Source organism: Pan paniscus, chromosome 12, assembly GCF_029289425.2.
Source record: "Pan paniscus chromosome 12, NHGRI_mPanPan1-v2.0_pri, whole genome shotgun sequence".
In the NCBI taxonomy this organism is placed as follows: Eukaryota; Metazoa; Chordata; class Mammalia; order Primates; family Hominidae; genus Pan; species Pan paniscus.
The window spans coordinates 95,728,534-95,751,346 of NC_073261.2; the positions used below are offsets into that span (position 1 = coordinate 95,728,534).

At 49.3% G+C, this 22,813-nt stretch overlaps 1 protein-coding gene across 1 annotated transcript in view; it reads left to right on the top strand.

Annotated features, from left to right (window-relative positions):
- The window catches only part of CAPN13 (calpain 13), an 84,783-nt gene that overhangs the window by 37,696 nt on the left and 24,274 nt on the right, over nt 1–22,813 (top strand). Inside the window, exons 6-11 of the mRNA XM_008952518.3 lie at nt 5,570–5,744; nt 6,721–6,795; nt 11,729–11,820; nt 15,500–15,574; nt 16,666–16,811; nt 18,624–18,772. Coding sequence (XP_008950766.3) covers nt 5,570–5,744; nt 6,721–6,795; nt 11,729–11,820; nt 15,500–15,574; nt 16,666–16,811; nt 18,624–18,772 — 712 coding nt within the window. The remainder of the gene's footprint in view (nt 1–5,569; nt 5,745–6,720; nt 6,796–11,728; nt 11,821–15,499; nt 15,575–16,665; nt 16,812–18,623; nt 18,773–22,813) is intronic.

Genomic DNA, 22,813 nt, shown 5'->3' on the forward strand with positions numbered 1-22,813 from the left:
AGACATCATCAGGGGTGGTCCAGGCAGTTGGGCACCCGGTGTGGCTGCTACGAGGTGGCATTTATGTGTGGGGGTGGGGCAGGACATGCTTATTCTCATATGGTCAAAATACCATAACTTAGGAACTGCCTTTAGGTGCTGACAAGCTTAAGAACTTATAAACATCCCAATTCACATGTTGTACTTAGATTCTTTGGGTTGCTTTTATTCAGCAGATGTTTATTGAGCATTTAACCATATGCCACGCACTGTGCTTGGCACTGGGACAGATGCTCTCAGACTGACTCAAGTGGTTGTGTGCAGGACTGTGGATGGGGGGGTTGCACGTGTGTGTGTGAGGAAGAGGGCACTGTCCTAAACACCCACACAGGTGATGAAGATACACTCAAACTTTCCATAATCAATACAATGGAAACACGAAGAGTAATGACACATCCGTCTCCTCCTATGAGACTGCAAAAGCTGGAGAATGCCAAGTGCTCGCCAGCATGTGGGGATCCAGGACCCTCCAACAGCATGGGAGGGAGTGTGCACCCAGGCAGCCTTCTGAAGGACAACCTGACAATACTTAGCTTGGCTACACACACTTCTCACACCCAATAGGGACATTCCTGGGGGCCCCTAAGGGGACACATCTGAGGATGTTCTTGACTGCCACAAGGGTGGTATGGAATGTCCATCACTGAGGTCAGTGGGTACAATGGGTGGGTACCCTTCATGGAGAGCCATGTAGCAGTCAGAAGCCACAGATCCCATCTGTGCACTGTGACTGGGACAGTCCTTAGAGGCAGGGTCCTTGAGGCCCCCTAGAAGTGTCCTTAGTGGGTGTGAGACGTGCGTGAAGCCAAGATAAGTATTGTCAGGTTGTCCTTCAGAGGCTGCCTGTGTGCACACTCCCTCCTGTGCTATTTGGGGGTTCCTGGATCCCCACATCCTGGCAAACACTTGGCATTCTCCAGCTTTCTAGCTTTTGCAAATGAGGTAAGAGGCACTGAGCAATCCCATGCACAGTTATTTATGGAAATGGAAACTCTGTGCCCAGCAATTCTCATTTCACAAGAACGCATACAAACAAAAGGTGCACATTCCACATCCTGAAATGCTTGTCTTGGGGTGGAGGAGAAAAAGAATGTAGATAAAAGGAAGGAAGGAAAGAAGGAAGGAAGGAAGGAAGGAAGGAAAGAAGGAAGGAAGGAAGGAAAAAAGAAACTTCATGAAATGAAATGAAACAAATTTGAAAAAAGAGCAAGACCTTGCAGTGACGATATTATGAAGGGGGAAGGTGGCACACCTGGAAATAGGACAGGAAGGTATGCAGAGGCCCAGGGGCAGGGACTCTCATGGGGCTGGTCCCCAGGGGCTGGAGCAAGGCTCTGGCGTTGGTTTGGCTGCAGCTGCTGTGGCTTCTGCTCTGCTCCTCTCTGTAGCTGGCCCGCTCCTCCTCCTCCCACCCAGTCACCTGTCTTTGCTATGCATCTTCCTCTGCTGCCTCCTCGCTCCACATTTCTCAGGACCCCCACTTCCTCTGAACTCCTCATCAGGCCACCTGGCCTTGTGCCTCTGTCTTTACCTTCTGCTGCTTTCTACCCGATTCCCCGCCCAGTACCTCATTCCAATCCAGAGAGTTGGAGTCTTATTGGTCACGCCTGGGTCAGGACCCCATCGGCCCAATCAGCCATGACCTGGGTCAAGTGGCTACAAAGGGACAGGATCTGGGGAGGGGACACTTGCCCTCAGAAGGGGCTGTGTGTGAGGCAGGCACCGTGAAGGGGCAAGGGAAGTGCCAGAGCTGGGGATCACTGCTAGCAGATAAAAGCAGAGAGGACTATGCCCTTGAGGAGAAAATGAGTGGAGAGCATCATAGGTCCAGAAAATTCTGAAGATCATCTCTTCTTCAGAGATGAGTCTCCATTTGTGATGAGATGGCAGGTGCACGTAGTTAAGCTGGGCCTGCCAGGTCTTTACTCACCTGGCCAGGGGACATCTTTATCTTCCCCGTCCATTCTGCAGCCTTGCCGAGTGCAGTCCTGGACCCTAGAGGTGGTGATAGCACCACAGTCCACCCCTGTCCTTCTGGAAGTCACAGTCCAGTGAGGTGCCTCAAGACCTCTTTTTGTGCATTCTTTCTTTTTGAGGAAAACTTGTGAAAAACTAAAGTTTTTATTCATTTCTAGTGTCAGAAACAGCTGCTCATTAGCATTTGAGAATGAAGCCCAGATAACAGCCAAGGTTGTTGAACCAATCCACATGTTTGGGAGGTTAATTCACTTATAAGCTTCTTACAAAAACACTGCCATTATCTTTTCAATACGGATTCAGCCCTCATCTCTTCAGGGCCTCGTTTTATCCTTATGTAAAAACGGGGAGACCAGTGGTTCCCTGGGAGAATTAGAAATCTTGCAGAAGGAAATGATGACTTTGACCCCATTTCGTTAACAGATGACCTCAAGCAATCATTCAGCTTGAAAAGAAATAGGAACGTGGACCTGGCATCCGCATTCTACTGCTTAAAGAAATCTAGCAGAGGATAAAATGTCTCAAACTATTAAAGCTGTTTAAAAGGTCCCCCACCCCTCACTATCCAAAAAAGGAAGCTCTAAAATGCAGGGGTGAATCACATAGAATTATAGGGTTTCAGAGCCAGAGAGGACGTCTGTGAGCATCAAACCCCACCTTCTTTGAAAGATGAGGAAACTGAGGCTCAGCGAGGTGAAATGACTGGCCCAAGATCACATGCAGATGAGAATGGGGTGAGCACGATTTTCCCTAGTCACTATTTCCCATGCCTTCCCACCATCCCTGACTCTGTCAGTCCTACAGGAAAATGATTTGTCTTTTGCTGCTTGTGGAGCTCAGCGTCTGGCACATGAGGACCACAGCCCAAATGTAGAGAGCCCATCTGTCCAGATGGAGAAGGACCTCTTCCCTCCAAGGGTGCAGGCAACAGCCCAGTGAACACATAGACTCTAAACTTTCTATTCTCCTTGTAGCTGGGGAGTCTGGAAATTAATTGGTCAAGTCAAATGAAAACCATATTTAGGGTTTTGTTTTCCCCAGAGGTCATGAAATAGAGAGGAGATTGAGGGACGAGAGCTGGTAGGCTGCTTCCCATCCTTTATGGGATCTCTACAGCATTTCAGCATCTTCTCTGGCTCTATCTGAATTCTTTCCTCTTTCATATGATTGCCGGGCAGAAAGACATTTTCCCCAAATGAGGCTGAAGCAGAGGGATGGGGACAAGGCTGTCTCAGAATTCCTGGGTCAGGTGACAAGGAATAGTGGCGGCTGCGGTGAACACAGTTCTCTCTCTCTCTCTCTCCTTTCTACTTCCTGTCAGCAAAGGGGGCTAAAAATAGTTGCCATGTTCCTGAACATCAGCAGGATCCGTGAGCTCATGTTTAGAAAGCAGAAAGATAGCTCCTTGTCAAAACACCCAGCTGCTGCTGGGACAGGTTTCATGGGCATTGTGGACATGTAGTAAGAGAAGACTTCAGAAGACACCAAAGGGCTCTAGCCGTGAGTGGCAGGGAGTGCCTTTGGTTGTCTTGGGTGACTCCGAGGTGACTGCCGGATGCTGTGGGTGCAGGACGTCAGGTGGGGCCCACAGGCAGTGAGACAGTGAAGTGACAGAGGGGCCAGACCCCACCGCGGCTTTTCTGGAGTGCTGTTCTTTAGCACAGCCCTGTTTGAAGCCAGGAAAGGCGCCCTGAGCGTATCACCAGAAAGGGGCTGTTGCAAAGAGCAGGAGGTAGCACTGGTGGGGAATGGGTTCCCAAACCCCAGTCCTTGTGAATTTCCAGCACCCTCCGCCACTCCCTGGTAACTGGAACAGGAGCCAGAACCCACATGGGACAGCAAGGGAGTCCAGAGCTCAGCCCCAACCAGGCACGCTCACCACCAAAGAAGGCTCTACAGTTAACTGAGGAAATGCTCCAGAGAGAAAAATCTAGACCCTGGGTCAGAGAGAGGGAGAGCAGGAGGATAAGGTTTAGAACCAGTTTTAAAACAAGTCAAGATTAATCTGTCACATGGGGGCACCTGTAGAGATGCCCGTTCGTTCTGGGAATCCTCAGCTTTCTTTAATAAAAGACTTTCTAAGCCATTCCTTCTAAGCATTCGTGCCCGGGGCAGAGTCCTGCTGATAGTGACTGCTTGATACGATACGCATTTGCTGAAGTGAATCTACTGGAATTCTGTGTGATCCCCAGGAAGAGAGAATGTCAGAGGTGGAAACAGTAAGAAAGGAATGTTGAGGACTGATCCAGTCCACCCTGCAGCTTCCAGATGAAAGGCCAAGGGCAGGGAGGGGAAGGGTCTTGTCCAGGGTGGAAGACCCAGTTGGAGGGAGCAGCAGGATAGACCCAGGCCCTGATCATGTGTGATTTTGCATTACCAGAACAAAAGCTGCAGCCAGGACTTCCTCCACTGCCTTCTACCCTGTGAAGGGCTCTGCCTCTGCCTGCTCACCGGGGACAGGAACGTGTAGGTCCCTGGCGAGAAGCCCAAGCAACAGAGGCAGCAGTGAGTGTGGCTCCTGCTGGGTGGCTTTGATGCCAGGGTCTCCTGCCTGATCTGACCTCAGTTCCATATCCTTTGTGAGCTTGCCCTGCCTAAATTTCAAGATTCCATGGAACGCTTCCAATTCGCCCCATGGATGGGAGCTGAAGTTCTCAAAACAAATCTAACTGTCCGGCCCCTGCATGAGAGGTTCCTTTGTGACTGATCAGGCCACCCTCTCTCCTGGGGAACATTAGGCCTCTTGGGTCTGGCCCTGCCCATCTCCCAGAAACAGAAATGCCATGGGTGGGGGTGGAGGTGGGGTGGCAGGAAGAGATGCTTTGGAGAAGGGGGTGAGGGTTTTAAGCTTTTGGGGTATGTTACATAAGACTCATCCTTACCTATGTTACCTTCAGTTAAGCCAGTGATCTCCCTAATGATCTGGGGGCGAGTGGGTGACTCTGGGAATGGGAATTCTGGATCAGGGTTTGCAGAGTAAGAACAGTGGCTCCGAATGTCCACTGCCAGCATCAGGGTATGGCTGTGAGCTCTTAGAGGGCAGGAATGGGGTTTTTAAACATATGCCTCTCATAGTCCCTCGCCCACAGTCAGTACTTCACACTGCTGTTAAACTGAATGGGAAGCAGGAGTTACTCAACATAATAATATCCAGGACTCATTAAGGGATGGTCACGTGCCAGGCACTATGTGGAACATAGCCCCATGAAGCTCATTAATGTGCCCAAGGTCAAGCAGCCAAATATGTGGCAAAGGTGGGGTTCAACCTGTGCCTCCAGCACAGGCGCTCCCAGCCTCTCGTCAGTGCTGCCACTTATGGGACTGTGCAGTCCTGGGGGACCAGGGCAGGAAGGTACAGAGGATGGTAGGAGCCCCTGGAGCTGCAGACAGTGCTAGAATCTCCATCCAGGCAAAGGGGAGGTGGGTGGCCATGATCAGGAGTGGACCAGGCAGCCCCTTACCTGGGAAATAGGCAGAGGATCAGTGCACAAGCTCCCCTCCCAGAGCATCTCACCAAAGGCACCACGATGGTTCATCCCCCATTCCCTCCCAGGCTGCTTGGATCCTATTCCGATCTGCACTATGGCTTCCTCGAGGATGCCCTGGTGGACCTCACAGGAGGCGTGATCACCAACATCCATCTGCACTCTTCCCCTGTGGACCTGGTGAAGGCAGTGAAGACAGCGACCAAGGCAGGCTCCCTGATAACCTGTGCCACTCCAAGCGGGGTAAGTCAATGGGGAGCCCTTTTGCACCAGTTCAAGCCTTTCCTCAGCCAGGAATGCTCAGCCAGGGGTCCATTCAGCTAAGGAGGGTATGGCAAGCTGCCACCATTAACGAACACTGATAGCGTGCTTTACCCGGGTCACCTCATTGAACCCTACAGTAGCCTGCCTCTAAGACATAAATTGCAGAATTCATTTCACAGAAGAAAAGGCGGGCTCAGAGAGGCTCCCTAAGGTGCTCACCAACACACAGCTCATAAGTGGCTGGACAAGTCTTCCAATGCTGCTGCGCCAGAGCCTGGACCTACTGCTACAGCTCCCAAGCAACCAGTGGGCTTTACCATGCACTGGAGAACGCAGCTTCAGCTCCTTTGTATTTTGCCTTAAGTTTACACGGAGCCCCCCAGGGCCCTCTGATGCTCACTGGCTCTAATGGTAGCACCCAAGGGCAGCATGACCCATTTTGAAAAGCTTGGGTGACCCTCCAAATTATTTGAGTCTGTTCTGAGACATCTGGTTTCTATCCACGGGGATGCTTCCTTCATCTTGAAACATGTGGGCTTTGAGTCACACATCGCTAATCCAAAATGCCACCAGAAGCCCAAGATGCAGTTTAAACTCCAGTTATTCCCAATGTGGGGGTCAAGTGATTCCTGACTCCTGCGAATGTCCCAGCAGACATATTTGTGCCGTGTCTCACTGATGACATGTGGTTGGTGGAGAGAATAACCCAGGCCCTCGGGACTCCACGGGGTTCTATCACTCATGGGGGTGGTGCCCTGAGGCATGAAATCCCTGGGGCCTCAGACACCCAATGGCCTTCCAACTCTGCTGCTCTAGAAAAGAGTTCCAGGCCATATACCAGTCCCAAGTGAGTCAGTGGGGCCCAGATGGCTCAGTGGCTGTTTGGACTGTGTTTTTCTATTTCTTTGAAGAACCTGTAGATGTCTAATGTTTGATCTGTTTTTCTGCCTTGAAGCCAACAGATACAGCACAGGCGATGGAGAATGGGCTGGTGAGTCTGCACGCCTACACTGTGACCGGGGCTGAGCAGGTAAGGCTGGCTGCTGGCCTGTCCAGCTCTCCCCTGGCCTCTGCCCCAGTGTTCTTGTTCCTCTCAATAGGGGCCAGAATCACATGAAAGCCCAAGAAAGATGAAATGAGGATTTATCACCCTTGTCTCTGTGGTGACATGCACCATGGACAGCCTCAGCTCCTTCTGTTCATCCAGAAGTTCTGACTCCCAGTGTCCTCCTTTCTGAGAACCCACCAGAGATGTTGCTATCCTGTTGCTGATCTCAGACAGCTCTGACTGTCTATCTAGACTGGGAGAATAGCCCCAAAGGAGGTAGAATGAACTACCCAGTTGACTCCAGGGAGGAAGTTTTGCCCTGAAAGGGGTTTTATTTGTTACATGCAAGCTAAATTGTTGTAACAAAGACACTCCAAAATATAGGGTCTTAAGACAAGGTTCATTTCTCTCTCAGGTAAGCAGGTGATGCCAGGACTAGTAGGTGGCTCTGCCATCCTCGACATGGAGCTTCCATCCGTGTGCCCAAGACAGCTGCTCTGATCCCTCATCTCCCAGCCAGGGGAGAGAAAGAGGCCAGGGGACACTCATACGTCCATATAGAACGCATGAATTGGAAGAGGCATGCATCATTTCTCTCACATCCCATTAGTCTAAGCTTAATTATATGACCACACCAAGGCCAAGGGAGGCTGGGACATACACTGTCTAGCTGGGCCCCATATGCCCAGATAAAACTTTATTCTCATGGAAGAGGAGGAGGCTGGCACTGTAGGACAATCGTGCTCCTCAGTGGAAGATTTGACTTTGGCTGGACAAAAATGTATGTGATCACTGGCCTGGAAAATACTACTGAAGCATAACCTTCTCCGTTCATAAAGGAAGAAGCTGAGACCTGATAGGAGAGATGTCTTTCACAAGGTTAGATAGATAGCACCTGAGAGACAGCTGGCCTGGACACTCTGTCTCTTTAGTGTCCGTCTACATTTGTCACCACACTTGTGGTGACAGCACTTCCTGGCTATGGGATGGTTTCCTGCAAGTGTTCCCTGATCTCTGTATTTCCCACAACACTTGAGGTCTAATAATGTCTTCTAAGCCCTGAGAGACCGAGTTCCAAACTCTAGGGCACATAATTTCTCCCAGGACTTTATGGACCAAGGACTGCAGAGCATCAGGTTCTATGTGTGGCTTTCTCATACTTGCCTGGCCTCTCCTCCTTTCCCACATGTCCTTCCTCTCTCTACCCATCTGTCTCTCTTGTCCATGGACCTGAGGCCAGTTGTTCCATTGTTTCATGTTTTGATCGGTGTCCCAATCACAAAACCAAGACAGTATCTCCAATCTCTAATGAATGCTTTTTGGACAATAGGTAATTGTCCAAAATTGACCTCAGCACTTCCAGATTCATGGAAAGAGAGCTGTTATCAATTAGTAATACCTGTTTGGGGCATGAGATGAGGAAGTCAGGTGCCTTTGCAATGTATTTGCCATTCTTGGATAAGATCCTTTTTATACATTGAGATAGCCTTTGTTTCTCCTCTGAACACAGGGGAGAAGGGACTCGTGTACCCAGAGGTCCAGATGACCTTGGAGCATGAGTCCCCGCAGAGGCTGGCTGTGGAGATGGCAGTGACTGCTGGGTTGCAGAGCAGCTATGTGAACACCTAGGGTGACAAAGGGGAACTCGGGAGTCCAAGTGTGGGCTCAGCTGCCGTTTGGGCTCCTGATCATAACACCCACAGCTCGAACATTTGTGCCCCCATAGTGTACACTTGGAGTTGTTTCAATAATATACCGAGTGGTCTAAACAGAGCACCTCCCCTGGGAAGACAGGTGATCAAGACCGCGTGTCCTGTGTAATCCATCCCTGCTCCACCATTCCATGTAGCTGACACTTCCCAGAATGTGTTCTAAGAAGCACTAGCCTCTATGAAAATGGGTTTCCAAATACATTTGGAAAATGCAACTCACTATATCCCCTCCTTGGAGATTCAGAGTGTACATTCACATTTTAAGGACTCCAAGAGGCCTGTATGAACAGTGCAAGCACTGCTGGTTTTTATTGTACCATCAGCCACAAAACCATTTTTGCTAGGAATAACTATTAATGGCCAGTGGAACTGGCATTCAGGATAATTCATTTGAGGAAGTACTACTGCAGGGTAGATAACTCGGGCCACCTCCTGCCCAGTAGCACCTTTTCTGAGCACTGAGCAGGGTCAGAGGCAGAGTCAGAGGCCAGGGAGTGAAGAAGCATGTGGCTGGCCCATTCTTAGGTGTAGCCATGGCCTTGGCCTCGAGTGTGACCCCTGCTCCCCCAGACCAAGGCCCGTGCGAGCACCAATAGTCACTGTCATAAAGGAGGGACACAAGGGCCCAAGAACTTGACTTGGTTAAAGATTCCTCCTCCAGAGAGAGGAAGTTCTAACTCTGAACCACAAGTGCTAAGATTAAACCAGCCCATAAATGTGGCATGCTTTTTAATCTGCTCATCCTCCCTCTAGGCAGGACACAGACAGGAAGATAAATGAAATTGGCATTTTTTATTATGCACCTAGCTCAGTCGGCGATTCCCCTGGGCAAAGGGGTGAGTGTTTATCTGCATGCCTCATTTAGCCCTGCTTTCAGCCCCTTTGAATCGCAGGCTGCTTTTCTCCCCCACGCCCACTGGAGCCCCTGAGTATCTGTGAGGCACTGACGGTGGCTCATTAAGCTGTTTGGGACACCAAGTGACCATTGCTTGTGTCCCTGCTCCATGGGCTCTGTCAGGTGCTGGCAGTTAACAATAAACTGCGTATCCATCCTGGCTAACACGGTGAAACCCCGTCTATACTAAAAATACAAAAGATTAGCCGGGCATTAGGCGGGTACCCGCCTGTAGTCCCAGCTACTCGGGAGGCTGAGGCAGGAGAATGGCATGAACCCGGGAGGCGGAGCTTGCAGTGAGCCGAGATCGTGCCACTGCACTCCAGCCTGGGCAACAGAGCGAGACTCCATCTCAAAAAAAAAACAATAAATGGCGTGCAAGGCCTGGGGTGCCTTAGGGTAGGGCAGACAGGGGTGGAAAACCTGGGTTTGTGCCTCTTGGAGGCATTCCAAGTCAGAGCCCCTTCTGCTGAGGTACTGGCCAGGGAGCGGGGCAGGCAAGGGAAGCAACAGAAAAGAGCCTTATCCGAGCCAGGCTCCTGGGCCCGTGTGTGACTGTGCGGCTCCGGCACAGCAATGCCCCACTGATGAGCATGGGAATTGACCAGGTGGCTCAAGGGTCACAGTCGAGGCCAAGGTCACAGCCACATCCAAGAACGAACCTTTACTCATGCCTAATTCCAAAACTAGGAGCCCGGACTTTAGATACTCACCGTGGCTGGATTGGAATTCTGCCTCCGCCGCTGTCTTAGCGGTATTGAGAAAGTTGCTTAGCTTCTCTAGTGCCGTTTCCTTAGCGCACATCAGCCCGCACCTAGCTCTGAGCCCTGCCTCCACCTGCGGCTTGTCTTCCACACAGCGATAGTCTATTCTATTCAGACTTGTCCTTCTCCTCTGACCAAGAATCATGGAGCAAGTTCGCCCCTTTCCTCACCCCTCTGGGCCTCTGTCTCCTCAGACAACATTAGCACAGATTGATATCACAGCTACAGCTCAGTCATATTTTAATTCCTCTCGCCATGCTGAGGGCTGCCGGCTCCAAGGGATGCAGATTCAAGGGTTGGCTGCTGTGTTGTTGTCACTTTCCCACAGTCCTGTCCTCTGGCTTAAGTGGTGTGAGGGAGCAAAGGGGTAGACCTCCTTATCTGAAGTGCACGACTATGAGTTACCCCAGACAGGGGGCAGGGAGAAAAGAAAGGAAGGAGGAAAGGAGGGAGGGAGAGAAGAGGGAAAGCAGGGGGTAAAGAAGGAAGGGAGGGATGGAAGGAGGAGAAAAACGAGGGAGGGAGGAAAAAAGATAAGAAGGAAGGGGAAGAGGGAGGAAGGAAGAGACAGAGGAAGAGAGGAAGAAAGGGAGGGAGGGATGAAGGGAGGCAGAGAGGAAGGAAGGGAGGGAAGGAAGGAAGGAGGGAGGGAGGGAAGGGAGAATAGGAGCAGGGAAGGGAAAAAGGATAGGGGCAAGGGGGGAAGAAAGGAAAGAAACAGAAGGAAGGAGGGAAGAAAGGGAGGGAGGGAGGAAAAGGAAAGAAGGAAGGGAAGACGAGAGGGAGTAAGGGAAAGAAGGAGGGTAGGAAGGGAGTGAAGGATGGAGGGAGGGAGAAAGGGAAAGAAGGAAGGGAGGAAGAAAGGGAGGAAGGGAAGGGAGGGAGGAAGGAAAGGAAAGGGAGGGAGGAAGGAAGGAAAGACAGGGAGGGAGGGAAGTTCAGGATATTGTTGGCCATCTTCTCTCAGACCAAGGTGTCTCATTAGCTCCGGGATGCAGGACGAGGAGGGCTAGCCTTGGCTATCTTGGTTCACAGGCCATCTCAGTCTTGCTCAAATCTGCCTCCTCTACCCTCCTCACTCACGACAGTGCTGTTGACACTGCACCATAGCTCCCACTGGGCTGCCGGCAGAGAATCAGGCTGTGTCTGTGGAACAGATGCCATCCATGACAGGGCTTGGAGGAGGCTGGGGAACCATAAAATTCTCTGCAGCCCGAAGCAACATCCCCTGCTGTTTATCTGCTATTAAATCTCAACTCACTCAGGTTCTGGGATTCAGTCTTAGGGAATGATAAAGTTGCATCTGCCCTTGCAAGGGGCTGAGCGGAATGAGGGGCCATTTCCTCATCTATCTCATTCCAACGCCATGCAGGCAGTAGAGAGACATTGATTTTTTTTTCCCTTTCAATTTTTTTTCTGGCTGCAGCCAAATGAGGTCAGAAGTTGAATTGGTCCTTGGAGGTAAAAAGCAGCTGCATTCATCCCCCTTTCTGCTGACTTTTGCTGTAGAGCACTGACAGTTTCCTTTTCTGTTTTCTTTACAGATTCAATACAGAAGGGGCTGGGAAGAAATTATCTCCCTGTGGAACCCCTGGGGCTGGGGCGAGACCGAATGGAGAGGGCGCTGGAGTGATGGGTATGGCTTCTGGAAACCTCTCTCCATCCTTCACAGAGCACTTGGTGTCGGTAGAGCCTCCTGCCCATGAGAGCAGGGGCTATCTAGCCACTGTGCATCTCACTGCAGGCCTGTCCAGCTCACACCTACACGTGGCTATTGGTCCATCTCACGCTCCTGTGATGCCATCCGCCAAGCAACTATGGGGCACCTACTGTGTACACCCTGTACTAAGTGCACTGTGTTAAGTGGGTGTTGTGAGGTATATATGGATGACAAGATCCAGTGCCCACCCTCCAGAAGGTTACAGTCTACAGCAGGGAATCCACATTCCTAGAATTAGTAAAAGTGGCGGGAGGCAAGGCAGGCAGGAGCCAAGCCCTGACTTGCCAAGACACAGATGGAGAGAAGGAACTGCATCCCTTGGAGGGACCCATGGGATTCTGATCCTGACCATGTCACATCATCAGGGTGGAAAAGGTGTCCTAACTGGGGGCAGTTGGGGAAACTGATGCAAAGATCTGGATGATGTTTTTGTCCAGTCTACTCAGCTCACCAGTCTTGCCCTACTGCTCTGGATGCCCATGAGTACTCGGCGCCTGGGATATAAATGAAAAGCTGTGCCTGCCCACACTTAGATCAGGAGGGACAGGAGCTAAGATGTCCCATGGGGGCCCAGCTGTGTGGTCAGTGCTTTCCCCAGGGAACTGGGCTGGCATTTCCCAGCTGCCAGAGGGTTGGACCCCTAGGTCCCCAGCCCCTTGCTGACTATGAAGGAGACAGTAGTCCTGAGAGGACAGAGGGGCCGCAACAGGTTACTTTCTCCTCTGGGCAGCCAGTGAGGCTCAGCCCGGTCGCATTCCTCCAGGGTCTGTGTCCATCCGTGAAAAATGTCGTGACACAGCAGCTGCTGCATCTTCGCCCGTGGGGCTGGGGGTGCGGAACATGATCTGAAAGGAAGTGCAATCCATTCAGAACAGGAACGAGCCCAGCACACAGTGAAATCAATACAGTGAGGACGGTGCATTCTGGAAGGTGAATGCAGAGCCAGCCAGTTCTAGGCCTGATGCCCCAGGCTAAGCTGTGGCAGGACCGCTCCGATCCCCCATGACCTTGGCACCCCTGGGCACTCAGCCAGTGTGGGATGAAAGTATGATTGGGATGGAGGGCGAGGTAAGCGGAGATGGAATAAGGGATGAAACAGCACAGTGAATTCCTAGAATAAACCTAACCATGACCTTAGATGCCCCTGCGAGAATCGGGCAGCCGAACCCCCTCCCTGCCCCTGTTTCTCCTCTCTCACCTCTATTCTTTCTTCCTTCCCAGGTGTATCCTTTGCCCTTTCCAATACAAATCCTAATAACCTCTGGCCTTTTCCAGTTCTCCTTCCCAGTCATTACTCCAAGTTGCCAAATATGTCCCAGAGGGTGACAGGATCAGCCAGCGCCCCTGATTTGAGGCTGCCTCTTGGGATAGAAGTAGAGGGAAGGCAAATGACAATGACGGATTCCCTAGAGTAGGAGAAGAGGCAATATATTCACAATTGATAATTTGCCCGTGTTTCCCATGCTAAATATCAAATGACCAGTGAAGGCAACAGGGGACACCAGGATTTGGGGAAGAGAAGCTTCCCGTGGGCTGGCATGTTCAGGGAAAGCTTCATGGATGGGACTGAACTTGAGTTGGCCTTGTGGCAGAGGAAGTATGACTCACTTCAGAAGAGATCATTAGATAGGAGGGGGACGCATAGGCTATGGCACCCAGCTGGGAACATTGATAGTCTGTTCCGGGCCAACAAGCCGGCCTGAGGCAGAGGAAGCTGGGAGAGAGAGTGCTGGGAGCTGACACAAGACAGCCTGATGCCGGAAGTCTGGATTTATCCCCTGCAGGCATGGGCATAAATGAAGGCTTTTGAACATGGCTGTGATGTTTGCAGAGCAGGGACTGGGGGAGACGGATCTAGCAGAACCTGTTCTGTTGGATCTCATATTGTACCTTGGCTGACTGCTGAGGGTCACCACTTTGCACCAGAAACCAGGCTGGAAGGAAGTGACGGGGACTGCATAATCACTGTCTCCAAGCAGGTGGTCGATTTCTTCCCTACTTTTTAGGAATGGAGATGGATGGAGAGCACCGGATGGTCTAATCTCAGCCATAATTGAAATTTCAGTCGCACACACTTAAAGGCAAACTTGCATGAATCAATAGCGTATTGATTTACACTACATTTATTCTCCCTCACACATTGCAGAAAATGTAATTATCACTTAATTATAAAATTGCCATTTTACAGTACCACATCTGACTGCCTCAGCCTGCAGCCGGAAGCCTGAGTGGTGGCCCCTGCCTTGCTGTCCTAGCACAAAGGGGACCCAGACTCCCCATGCAAGCTCATCCATGAGAAAGGTCTCATTGAGCTTTTCTGCCTCTGAAACCCATTGCTTACAAGCATGCCTCCCCTCTAAGGAGTGGGCTGAAGGAGCAGCTGCTCCCTTCTGCTTGTGAGGGTCTCTTCCTCACCAGAGACCCAAGGACTGGCTTCTGGAACACATCGTTCCAACGAAGTGGGCAGCATTAATTAATTAAGCAAACAAAAAATCACTGTATGCTATTAGGCATGCAATTACTTTTGCACCCACCTAATACATGCCAAGGCATTGGCAAAACACCTGTGATGATAGGATGGCCAGCCAGGCTCAGGAATCTCATGGTTCTGGGAGTCTAGTGAGACATAGCAACCAATACACAAAGTAATGGTAACACAGTGGGCTATGGAAGCTCAAAAGACTTGGAACAGAGGGCATTTGGGGGCCAAGCAAGGCTTCCCAGAGGCAATGCCCCTTAAGAGGAAAGATGAGTAAAAGCAGGTTACAGAACTGAGAGGAGGAAGGGGGCGCCAGGTGCAGGGAGCATCAGGGTGAAAGTTGGGCTTGGTGGGGTGGTGTTTTAAGGAAATGAAGACACTATTGCTGGAGAATAGAATTCAAGAGTGGGGGTAAGGTGAGGAAGCAAGAAACTGGTAACATCGGAGAGGGTGGCAGAGGCCAAAGTTCTCTTTAAGGAGTGTGAACTTCACCTTAAGAATAATATGGAACCACTGATAGGTTTTAAGTAGGGAAATAATATCATCAAGTTTACATTTTAGAAAGATCATTTCAATGGCAGTGTGGGAACGGATGGGAAAGTGGGCAGAACTGAGTTCAGGGAGACCAGGTGGATATCCAGAGGGAAGGGCAGGGAGCCTGAACTAGGGTAACAGCAGGAGGGATGGAAATAAGTGCCTGGCTTTGAGAGGGGTTTAAGAGGTAGGATCAATTAATGAATGCTATTTGATGATTGTTTGGATGTGGGGGTGTGAGAGAGGGACTCCTCATGTTCTCGCTCAGGCAATAGGAGGTGGCAGAGATGGGTATGGTCAGGGACAGGTTGATTTGAGGTCACTATGGAACTCTATTGGAAATGTGGGGTTAACTACAGCATAAATCCATCTGGACTTCAGGAAAGAAGACCAGGCTGGGGACAGATGTTTGGAAGTCGTCAACAGGTAGAGAATAACTGGGTCCTGTCCTAGGTAGAATGACACTTGCCATGTGCTCCCCAGGAATGGTGACATGTACAGAGGGTCCCTGTTGACCCACACATGGTTGAGAAAAAATGCACTGGAAAAATCTCACCCTGTGGTTTGTGTGTCCATGCTCAGGTCTCAGGAGTGGGAGGAAACCTGTGATCCGCGGAAAAGCCAGCTACATAAGAAACGGGAAGATGGCGAGTTTTGGTATTTACCCTTCTTATACAATGGTGTTTTAAATCTTTTATTGCCCATGTCTTCAATCACTACCCTTTTCCCTGAACATTTATGAATGTGGAAAATAGCTTTGCAGAGACCTGTTTAGAGGGAGCCTATTTTCTCTACCAAGACACAAAAACTTTGGATGAAAAATTATTGTAGGCTCCCTCTTGGTGGGAAACTTATTTCAGTTATGAAATGCTGAACTTTCCAGGACATTTTAATAGTAAAAGAGAACATTGGCACCAAAGGCTTGAAATCTGTGGTTTCCTGGAAGCTAGGATGCATGGTTGTCATGCCCATATCCTCTGTACCATCTTGCTGGGACCCTCGAGCTCCCCAGTTTCCTCTAGTATGACCTCAAAAACAGCAGCAGGATGCAGACTCTATAGCTCTGGGTGAGACATGGACTTCATCACCCAGAAGTCACACAGGACTAGATGTTTTGAAAACACGTTCTCGGCCATATGCTCACATCTTAGAGCATGACATGTACATTCCTCAGAGGGTTGTCTGGTTTACGGAGTGATGTATTTCAATGGAAATTAGCATGTGTGGAAAGGAGCATGGATCTAAATAATTAAGAATCAGAGGGACAAATATAAATTAGAAGGAAATCGTTCCCAGTATCTCTGGTTTAATCACAGTAGGAGGTGGGATTTTAGGTGTGGAATCCATTTTAGGCTGATAAAGACCTCAACAATAAATTTGACAAAACACCCTAGGGGAAAAGCAATTTTCCTAGCAGCTTAGAGGACCCAGAGCAGAGAGAGACTGGCAGTCGTCCCACTGACCATGAAAGGGCTCACCATCGGATCAATGGGTTAAGGAGATGGCAGTAAATGATAAAGCTTCTGCCCGGTGACCGGCAGACCCCAGAACTTGACTGTGTCCTTGCCTTGCCCTCCCAGCCACTGGAGCAGAAGGACTGAAAAGATAGAAGGGTGCTTGATGGTGAATGAGCCAGGATCAGACACTGGCCTCTGGGCAGGACAGTGGCTATGCTGTGAAGTCATAGGAACCCCCACCCTGGGGACACAACCCCTGGTCACTGAGTGATGTATATCTGTTTTTAACAGGATGTCATGTCAAGATTTCCAACAGAAATTCATCGCCATGTTTATATGTAGCGAAACTCCAATTACCCTGGACCATGGAAACACACTCCACGAAGGATGGTCCCAAATAATGTTTAGGAAGCAAGTGATTCTAGGAAACACTGCAGGTAATCATGACGCTGGTGGTCACACTGCCCAACTGGAAGCTGGCTGCCCCAGCCCAGCCCTTGCATGGCTTCAGCTCTCTCTGGTCCTTGATTCTGGACCATGAGCCTGAAGCTGAAAGGAGGGGAGTTTGTCAGCATGAAGAGACAGCGACTGCTCCTCTAAGTAAAATGATTGCTGTAGGGGCCAAGTAGGAGAATCTCTGATGTGATTCTCCCCCAGCCCCCCATGCTGTGCCAATATCCTTCCACTAACACCCTCCCGCTTCCTGGGAGGAGAGTGGGCTCACCACCCTCCAGTAAATGTCCAGGACAAGGGGGAGGGCTGCAGAAAGAACACAGGAAAAGAGTCAGGGCCTAGGTTGGACCCTTGTCTTTGCCACATACTGGCCTTATGATTCTGGAAACATAATTGGTCACCCTGTCCTCAGCCTCCCCAAGACTCAGCAGTGGAATTAGTCATACCTGTCTGTCCTTGAGCCTAGAGAGCACTACCTAGACACAAGGGAGACTATCCCTGACCTGTCTTGGCAGGTATGTCCCTGCTGAAGTCCCACAGGTAGGCGCATCTGAGCCTGTCTTTGAGCTCCCCTGAGATGAATCTTGTTGATCATGGCCTTGGGAAAGTCACATTCCCTCCCTGTCCCTCTCATTCCCTGTTTGTGGCATTGTTGAGTGAAATAGCTCCCTGTGAAGAGGAACAAGAGTGTGCTTATATATCCTTGATAAAAGAGGCTGCGTAAACAATGCATTTGTGTGTGTGAGTGTGTTTGTTGTGTGTTTGTTGTGTGTTTGCACCCAGGGATGCATATGCATCCCTTCCTCTGGGCACCTGCCTGTCGGGATGGTTGGTTTGAATGAGCCCATACCCCAGGATGTCCCTCTTTTTTACCTCCAGGCTCTAGTGATCTACAGAACTTCTGCCCAGAGAGCCTTGTCACCAGGAGGTCTTGGGAAGAACCTCAAGAGCTGTTGAGTCACTCTTGGGCAGCAAATTTACTGATTCCTCTTCCTGAGCTGCACCTCTCTGATTATAGGGCCAAGGCCCTCTCCCCTGGATACAATGCTTGTCAATGAACTAACAAAACCTTTACATCAGGGCCATTTTTAGTAATACCTTACAATGGAAAAAGAAAAGGGAGCCAGCGATCGAGCACCTGCTATGTGCTGCAGATGCATTTTAATGCACCATCTTATCCAGTCCTCGCAGCACGTCCATGCTATGATGGTCCTCTACGCCTCCCCACTCCCTTGCAGAGCTCCCCCATTGTCAGTCCAGTCTTCTGATGTGTATCAATTCATCTCTATCTTGACTTATCTTCATTCTTCCATGTATTTGAATCTAATGGTTTTCACATTAGCTCGCTCTCTCTTATTCTGGCTTTGATAAGCATGCTTGGATAGAAGAGTACTGCAATTGCCATCTCACTGCCTGTTTTCCTGTCTCTAGTTGTGCTTGGGTGGTTCATGCCATTTCAAGGCTCTGATGGTTACCACCAATGCATAAGCTAACATGTAGCTGGGATCTCTGGAATTTCACTTGTCATTATAAAATAGACTTTGACTTTACAGTTTAAGAAATATTTTTCACACAGTAGGGACTATACAGCCTCTCCTGTGTTTAAGAGGAGGAAACCAAGGTTTAGAAAATTAACTTGTATCTCAAGTAGTAACTGTGGGGATTGGGATCCAGGCCTTAGGTCTCCAATCCAGAGTTCACAACACAACCCCACAGAGCTCTCTGCACTGGACATGGCCCTGCCCAGGAGTCCCAGGAGTGGAGCTGAGCTCTAGTAACAGCTCTTTCTGATGCAGGAGGACCTCGGAATGATGCTCAATTCAACTTCTCTGTGCAAGAGCCAATGGAAGGCACCAATGTTGTCGTGTGCGTCACAGTTGCTGTCACACCATCAAATTTGAAAGCAGAAGATGCAAAATTTCCACTTGATTTCCAAGTGATTCTGGTAAGGCAGCCTGCTTCAGGGCTTTTCCTTGTAGAAATTTAGTGTAAACCTTGAGTTGGGGAGAACAGCTCTGGCCAGGCTGGGAGATTTGACTGCACCACAGCCTTGGAGATAAAGCCCAAAGAGGCTGTAGCATTCATGCAGTCCAAGTCTAAATGTGCAAAAAATCTGAGGCCAGAAAGATGACACTCGACCATGATTACAGTGGGACTCACCTCCTGCCCGTGTCGCCTGTCAGCGTTTTCTGGGATGCTGCAGAATCTAATGCTTGCTACTCAAAAAGTGGTCTGGGCCAACACCAGCTGTTCTAAGAAAGCAGATTCTGGGCTTACTCCAGACCTTCTAAATCAGAATGTTTAAGGACAGAGCCTGAAAATCTACATTTTCATAAGCTCTCCAGAGGCTTATGCACATTAAAGTTTGAGAATCATTGGCTAAACTTTGGAAGTTGCTTAGGAAAAAAATGAGCTGTCTAAACTATTCTGAGTATAAATCCAGGAGGTGTGTTTTTCTCTTACGTTTAGACCAAAGTCGAGTCATTGTCTGGTGGCTGGCATGCAAACTTCTGCTTGGCTACCCTGAGGCCAGGTTTCCTTTCCACCTAGGCTCTCTCTCCTTTCATGGTTTTATGAAACTTTTATTTTAGGTTTGGGGGTACATGTGAAGGTTTCTTACATACGTAAACATGTGTCACGGGGGTTTGTTTTACAGATTATTTCATTACCCAGGTATTAAGCTCAGTACCCAGTAGTCATCTTTTCTGCCACGCTCCCTCCTCCCACCCTCCCCACTCAAGTAGATCCCAGTGTCTGTTGCTTCCTTCTTTGTGTTCATAAGTTCTTATTATTTAGCTCCCACTTATAAGTGAGAACTTGCGATATTTGCTTTTCTGTTCCTGCATTAGTTTGCTAAGGATAATAGCTTCCAGCTCTATCCATGTTCCCAGAAAAAACAGCTGTTTTTGTGGCTGCATAATATTTCACAGTATATATGTACCACATTTTCTTTATCCAATCTGTCATTGATGGATGGGCATTTAGGTTGATTCCATGTCTTTGCTATTGTGAACAGTGCTGCAATGCACAGTCACATGCCTGTGTCTTTATGGCAGAATGCTTTATATTCCTTTGGGTATATACCCAGTAATGCGATAGCTGGGGGAATTCATTTTTTTAAAATATCATTTAAGAGAAAAAAGCTACAAAAGAAAATCTGATCTCTCTACTCCCTGCTATTCCCCCAAACAATTCACTGCATCCCCCAAATCAAGTGAAGTTTCTCAAATCATACACCCCACAGCTTCTTTGCACTAATGTGGATAATTAAGATCATGCACTCATCAGATGCTGGGATCCTCTCTCCTCATAATAGAGTTGAAGAGACTGAGGCCCCGAAAAGTGAAGTGACATGGTCAGAGTTAATGGCAGAGCTGAGACTGGCTTCCAGAGGTCCCCCAAACCTTCAGTCAAACACACAAGTCACCTTTCTGAGCACCAGGGATATCAGAGGTCCTTTAACAGACTGGGCTGGAGCTTGAATTACAGGGTCTCTAGGAATGATTTCAGTTTCTGTTGACTGAGCTGAAGGCAAAATTCACAGCCTTGGGTGTCAGTGCATTTATGGACAGACACGGCTCCTGGGTACCCCAGACATGGCTGAACAATCCTATGCATTGGCTGTGGTTTACACTAATAAGAGGGCCTCACAGTGAGAGAATACAGATTGTGTCTCTCTAATCAGAAATGCTTTGGACAAGACGTATTTTGCATTTGAGATTTGGAGGATTTTTGCATTATATACTTACTGATTCAGCATCTCTAGTCCAAAAATTCAAAATCCAAAATGCTCCAATGAGTACTTCCTTTGAGTATCATGTAGGTGTTCAAAAAGTTTTGGATTTTGGAGCATTTTGCATTTCAGATGTTCAGGTTAAGGATGCTCAACCTGTACTTCAGAAGTACAAGCATGTTCACATTCATTGTCTCAAAAGCACAATTAGCCCCACTTTTGTAGGTGTGGAAGCTAACGCTCAGAGAGGAATGACCTATGCAAGGTGCAACTTGGAGGTGACAGGGGTGTTTGATCCCAGGACTTAGGGTCTCAGCTCCAGGGCTCTCAGTAGGGCTTACGTGCATGCCTTTCTGGTGATACTCATGGCTCCAAAAACCACAAAGATTCTGGCTTTAGCAGAAGGAGAGCTTTCGTGTTCTGCTCTCCTTGACCATATTTCCATTTCCCAATTTCAGGAATTCGGTGGAGAGAAATCACTGGGGTTTAGCACAGCAGTTTTGAGGTGCCTCAAACCCTCTGATGATATCAAAGAATATCTCTTAAGGATGCAGTAGTACACGGTTGTTATTTTCATCACCACCTGGTACCTGAACACCTTTTCCACTTTAAGGGAATCCTGGTGGGAGGCAGGGCCCAGCCTCCTACTGCAAGCAGCTAGAGGCCAAATATCCCCTCAACCAAGCCCTTGGATGCAAAAGTTGTGACTTGTGACCCAGGCCTGCCCAATTAGATGCTCCCTTCATCTTCCCCTCACCCCTCACACACCCACACACACTCAGTCACTCAGAGCCTTGGCATTCGAGGAAATAACCAAAACAGGTGGGAACAGCTGAGGATTATTTGCTGTGTAGCCATCTTCTCTGGCCTCTGCCCACCTCTGCACTGCATCTTCTAGCATCCCATTGACGTTGTGAGCTGTCCTTCCAAGAAGCATCTTTCAGCCCACCCCAGCCTGAGATAGTTTCCAGGGCTTTCAGGTGAGAATTCCTGCTGACTCTGGTGCCTTCTAAGAGGACCCTCAGATTTTCCAGCTCTCACCTCTGGGAAGAAAAGGCTAAAGGCAGAAGGAGAGATTTGTGAAAGGCTGAGAAGGAACTGAGGCCCCTGGTCTGCCCAGCCAGGATTGACCAGGTCAAGCACCAAAGAGGCCTACTAGAAACATCTCAGCCAACTCTTCCTTCTTCTGAGCTAAGACAGAAGCCCACAGAAGGATCAGAGCTGCCCCGGCACACACGCAACTTCTGAGGCTCTGTTCACATGGGTGACCATGGGCCTTGTGTTGATTCACCCAAAGTCTTCACAGTTCAGGAACCCTACCAAGATTGTAACTACCCCATTTTTAAAATGACATCAAGCCGACTTTCCTACTTTTCTGCCAGAGATGTGTTACTTCTCACCATTCACCAATTTGCTGAAGGAGCTCTCAGACCCAAGAGCTCCTCAGGCTTCCTGGAGATCCCAGCAGATCTTGCAAGATCCTGATTGAGTTAAATGTCAAAGAACAGTTCAGACCTGGACAACTCAAATGACACTGGGTTGCTTTCACAGTTCAGCTGAGAAACAGCAATGTACCTTCCAGCAGCCAGGCTCTCAGAAGGCTCCAGGGCTCAAATGGAGTTCCAGGGCTCCAGTGCTGACCTGCTGATATGATGATGCTCCAGCCCTGGCATGGGTCTGTGACTCCCCAGTTGCTGTGGGAACACTGCTCTGCTTTATGTCTAACCAGACCTTGATGGGATATGAATAGGCAGGGAGAAGACAGGACAGTGAAAAGGATGAGGGTGGATGAGCCATTTCATCCTCACCTCCCTCAAAGTTCCTCCCCAAGGCCTGGACTTTCCACCTTCCTCCCAGCTCACCCTTGGCCTCCAGAGAAGTCGGCTAAGAGGTCTGTACACATGGGTGGGGCCCAGTGTCAACAATGGGAAATAATCAAGCCAACTAAGGAAGACATCACCTGGTGGTGACAGGGCTTGATTACAAAGCAAGCAGCACAGCTTCCCCGATTCCCAACTCTGCTACTTAACCTGCTGAGCCTCAGTTTCTACACCCATAAAATAGGCAGCCCAGCATCGGCTTGCAGGATTATTGTGAATATCCAACATGTTACACAAAAGTGCTTTGCAAACTGTAGAGAGGCTTACAATGGAACTGCATCCTCAGGTATTCCTTCTACTACATGAAAAGACTGGAACATGGGTGGCACACAGACATTCCTACAAGCATCAGGGGTGGGAGTGCAAGAACAAA